Source organism: Phalaenopsis equestris, unplaced genomic scaffold, assembly GCF_001263595.1.
Source record: "Phalaenopsis equestris unplaced genomic scaffold, ASM126359v1 Scaffold000745, whole genome shotgun sequence".
In the NCBI taxonomy this organism is placed as follows: domain Eukaryota; kingdom Viridiplantae; phylum Streptophyta; class Magnoliopsida; order Asparagales; family Orchidaceae; genus Phalaenopsis; species Phalaenopsis equestris.
The window spans coordinates 482,698-486,007 of NW_018165185.1; the positions used below are offsets into that span (position 1 = coordinate 482,698).

Genomic DNA, 3,310 nt, shown 5'->3' on the forward strand with positions numbered 1-3,310 from the left:
TTAAAATTTTGAGTCGCAATAAAACCCTAACTCATGTTTTTTTATTTCTACCAAATTCACCAAAAGTTGCATGCAGATGTAAATGCATCTTTATTGGTTCATAGAAATCATCTTGGAACTACCTTCATAAATAACAATATTTCAAATACTATGTATGTAATTACTCTAAAAAATTTTCAAATAACTGAAAAACACCTTTTTCATCTATAAATAAAATTGTGCAAATCTAAAAATAAAAAAATTCAATTGTTATATACCTAAATACATAGGAATTACAGGCCATGTATGTAAATCTTTCATACATTAAACATTTTAAAAAATATAAAATCATTATTCACGGATAATCACAGCCGTCCGTTATCACTTATTGGCTTAATCAGAGACTACCAAATAAAAACACAACAAATACACAAAATAAATAATTCTGAATTAATGGTACCGAAAAGAATAAGTAAGCCAGCCAGCAACATGACCAACCATTTACCTGCCCTTCATTCCCACCAGCTGAGCAAAAAGCTCGTTCGCCACCGCCGTGCTCGAGTCTTCGCTCACCGCCGGCGAGGGGGGGGGGCGGCGGCGGCGTCCTCTTAACTGGGGATAAAAGATCATCTTTATCCCCATCCTGTTCCTCCTTTTCCTTCCCCTTCACCTTTTCTTCCTCATTCAACGGAATCGATTCAGCAGTCACGGCCGCAGCCGGAGGATTCGCTTCCTGCAGCTGCATAGCGTACTCCAAGTTCCAGAGCACGTCTCCCATGGACGGCCGGTCAACTCCGTGCTCCGCCAAGCATTTCTCCGCAGCTTCCACGTATTTATTCAGCGAATCACTGTTAATGGTGCCGAGAAGATGCGGATCAATGATCTTTTCAATCAAACCCTTCCTCTTCCACTGCATCCCCCACTCTGCGAGGTTCACCTGCTCCCTCGGCAGCGCAGGATCCAGTGCCGGCCGAGCACATAAGGTCTCGAACAAAACCACACCGAAGGAATAAACGTCGGACTTCTCCGTCAGCTGCTGCCGGCGAAAGTACTCCGGATCAAGGTACCCAAAGCTCCCCTTCACCGCCGTGCTCACATGGGTCTGGTTTCCCGGCGCATCTTTCGACAGCCCAAAATCCGACACCTTAGCGACGAAGTTCTCATCGAGGAGGATATTAGTTGTCTTAACGTCGCGGTGAATGATCCCCTGTGCGGTTCCGGTGTGGAGGTAGTGTAACCCTCGCGCTGCACCGATGCAGATATCGAGTCTCTGTTTCCACGTCAATGGCTTGAGATCTTTACCGTAGATGTGGTCGCGGAAGGGTCCGTTAGCCATGTATTCGTAAACAAGAATCATCTCTGAGTTTTCGTCGCAGTAGCCGATGAGTGAGACGAGGTGGCGGTGACGGAGCTTGGAGAGCATCTGGATCTCTGTATGAAACTCGTTGACACCCTGATCCGACTTGGAGTTACCACGCTTGACTGCAACCTTCGTTCCGTCATCAAGCTCTCCGATGTAGACATTACCGAATCCACCGACGCCGATGATGGCGTTGGAGTCCCAGTTCTTCGTAGCTTCTTGCAGATCGGCGAGAGAGAAGATGCGGCCGAGGCCGAGGGAGGAGGAGAAGGTGTGCCCGTTCTTGGAGCCGAATCCAGCACGTCCGCTTCCACCTTTGCTAGTCAGGAAGCTTGATTGACCTGCGTGAATAGGGAGCAGCCATGAGGAGAAGCTATTGCGCTTCCTCCAGTCCTGAGGTCGCTTATACCACTTCACCGCCATGGCACCAAGCCCTGCAAATGCGCCGAACATCATCGCGAACCCTACGGCCGCAACCGTTTTCCGATACGAGACACCGCTGCCGTCGATCTTGGAGCCGTCGACGCCGAACTCACCGTCGAGACTTCCGACTGAATTGCTCATCTGGAACACCTCAATGCCGTTGAGTAGGGCATCGGTGCGACCATTGTTTTCCCTCATGGGTCCAATCTGGATGGTGATGCGGTCGGAAGCGATAGAGGCGTTCAGGACAATGTCCTTGTAGTAAGCGGTGGCGAGCTGCCCGCCTGAGATGGTGGAGAGATCAAGACCAGAGATGGCGGTTAAGCCATTGATGTAAACATTGAAATAAAGGTCGTTCAGGGATTTGCTGATAATGTCGCAGAAATGGAGGCGAACGAGGTAGCTGAAGGAGGAATCGACGTTAAGCTGCCATGTAACGTTGAAATTAGGGCTTTCTACGCCCGCGTCAGCCATGTGCACGGCGGAGGCGTAGACGATCGGCGGCGCGATGAGCGGTGATCCGCCGTCAGGATACTCTACAACATTGGGCTCGACGGAGATAGACTTTGCGGTGGATTTGGAGAAAAGATAAGCGTGATCGGGGGACCATAAGCGGCCGAGAGAGTCATTAGCAGAGGTGAGGGTGGTGCCGCCGACGTTGAGACGGTAGGCTGTGTGGTAAGCGTAGTCGGAGAGATCTCCGGAGAGCTCGCCAACAGGAAAGAGAGAGGAGGCGGAGTCTGCGACGAGGAGGTCGGGTGCAGAGACGACTTCAATGGCGTTGATAAACGCTGCGGACCTGCGCATCGGGGCGAAACGGAGGGAGAGGCGATCTTTAGTAGCGTTGATGAGGAACTCCTTAAGGATCCATTTCGATGGTTCATCGATGGAGAAGCTGTGGAGGAGAACGTAATCGTTGGTGGTGACGGAGAAGACGGCACGGGTAAGGTCAAAATCGGGGGAGGAAATGGGGAGGAAGTGGAGGCGGATCCAGTGCCAACCAGGGCGTGAGAGCTGGAAAACGTATGTCGCGGCGTCGCGGAAGATGCGAGCGGAGAGGTAGAGAGGAGAAGGGATGCCGGAGGATGAGGGGATGGAGGCGAGGATTTGGTCGGTGGAGGAGAGGAATGGGGAGGATTGAGCGTCCGTTTTGAAGCTGCGACCGTCGGGCATTGCGACGGGGGCGGAGGCGCCGCAGTTGATGAGGAAGTTGTCGGCCGGAACGAAGCGAGAGGTAGATGACGGGGGGTTCTGAGCAGACGCCGTCGAGGCAGCAATGGAGAGAAGCAAAGCTGCGAGGAACGTGAGCCGGAGCTCCGCCATTGTTCTGCTTCGTATAGGCATTTTGTCAACACTTTTGTATCTTTGTTAGGATCTGATGAATCCTCATTCGCTAGGGCTGGAGGAGCTCGAATGAGGGAGAGGAAGAGGGGGGAGGAGGGAAGAGTTAAAAATGGGGTTCGGAAAATTCGGGAGGGGGACGGTGGATGTCTAATGGGTTTGTTTGTCATCTTCTTTCCTTTTTGGTTGCTGGCAAAAATGTGCAGA

At 51.4% G+C, this 3,310-nt stretch overlaps 1 protein-coding gene across 1 annotated transcript; it reads right to left on the minus strand.

Annotated features, from left to right (window-relative positions):
• Positions 1–344: 344 nt before the first annotated feature.
• Positions 345–3,085, minus strand: LOC110030639 (probable receptor-like protein kinase At4g39110). Its single transcript, XM_020733450.1, has 2 exons — positions 485–3,085; positions 345–383 (listed from the first exon to the last, which is right to left on the minus strand). The coding sequence occupies exons 1-2, from the start codon at positions 3,083–3,085 to the stop codon at positions 345–347; spliced, it is 2,640 nt and encodes an 879-aa protein (XP_020589109.1).
• Between the last annotated feature and the right edge of the window lie 225 nt (positions 3,086–3,310).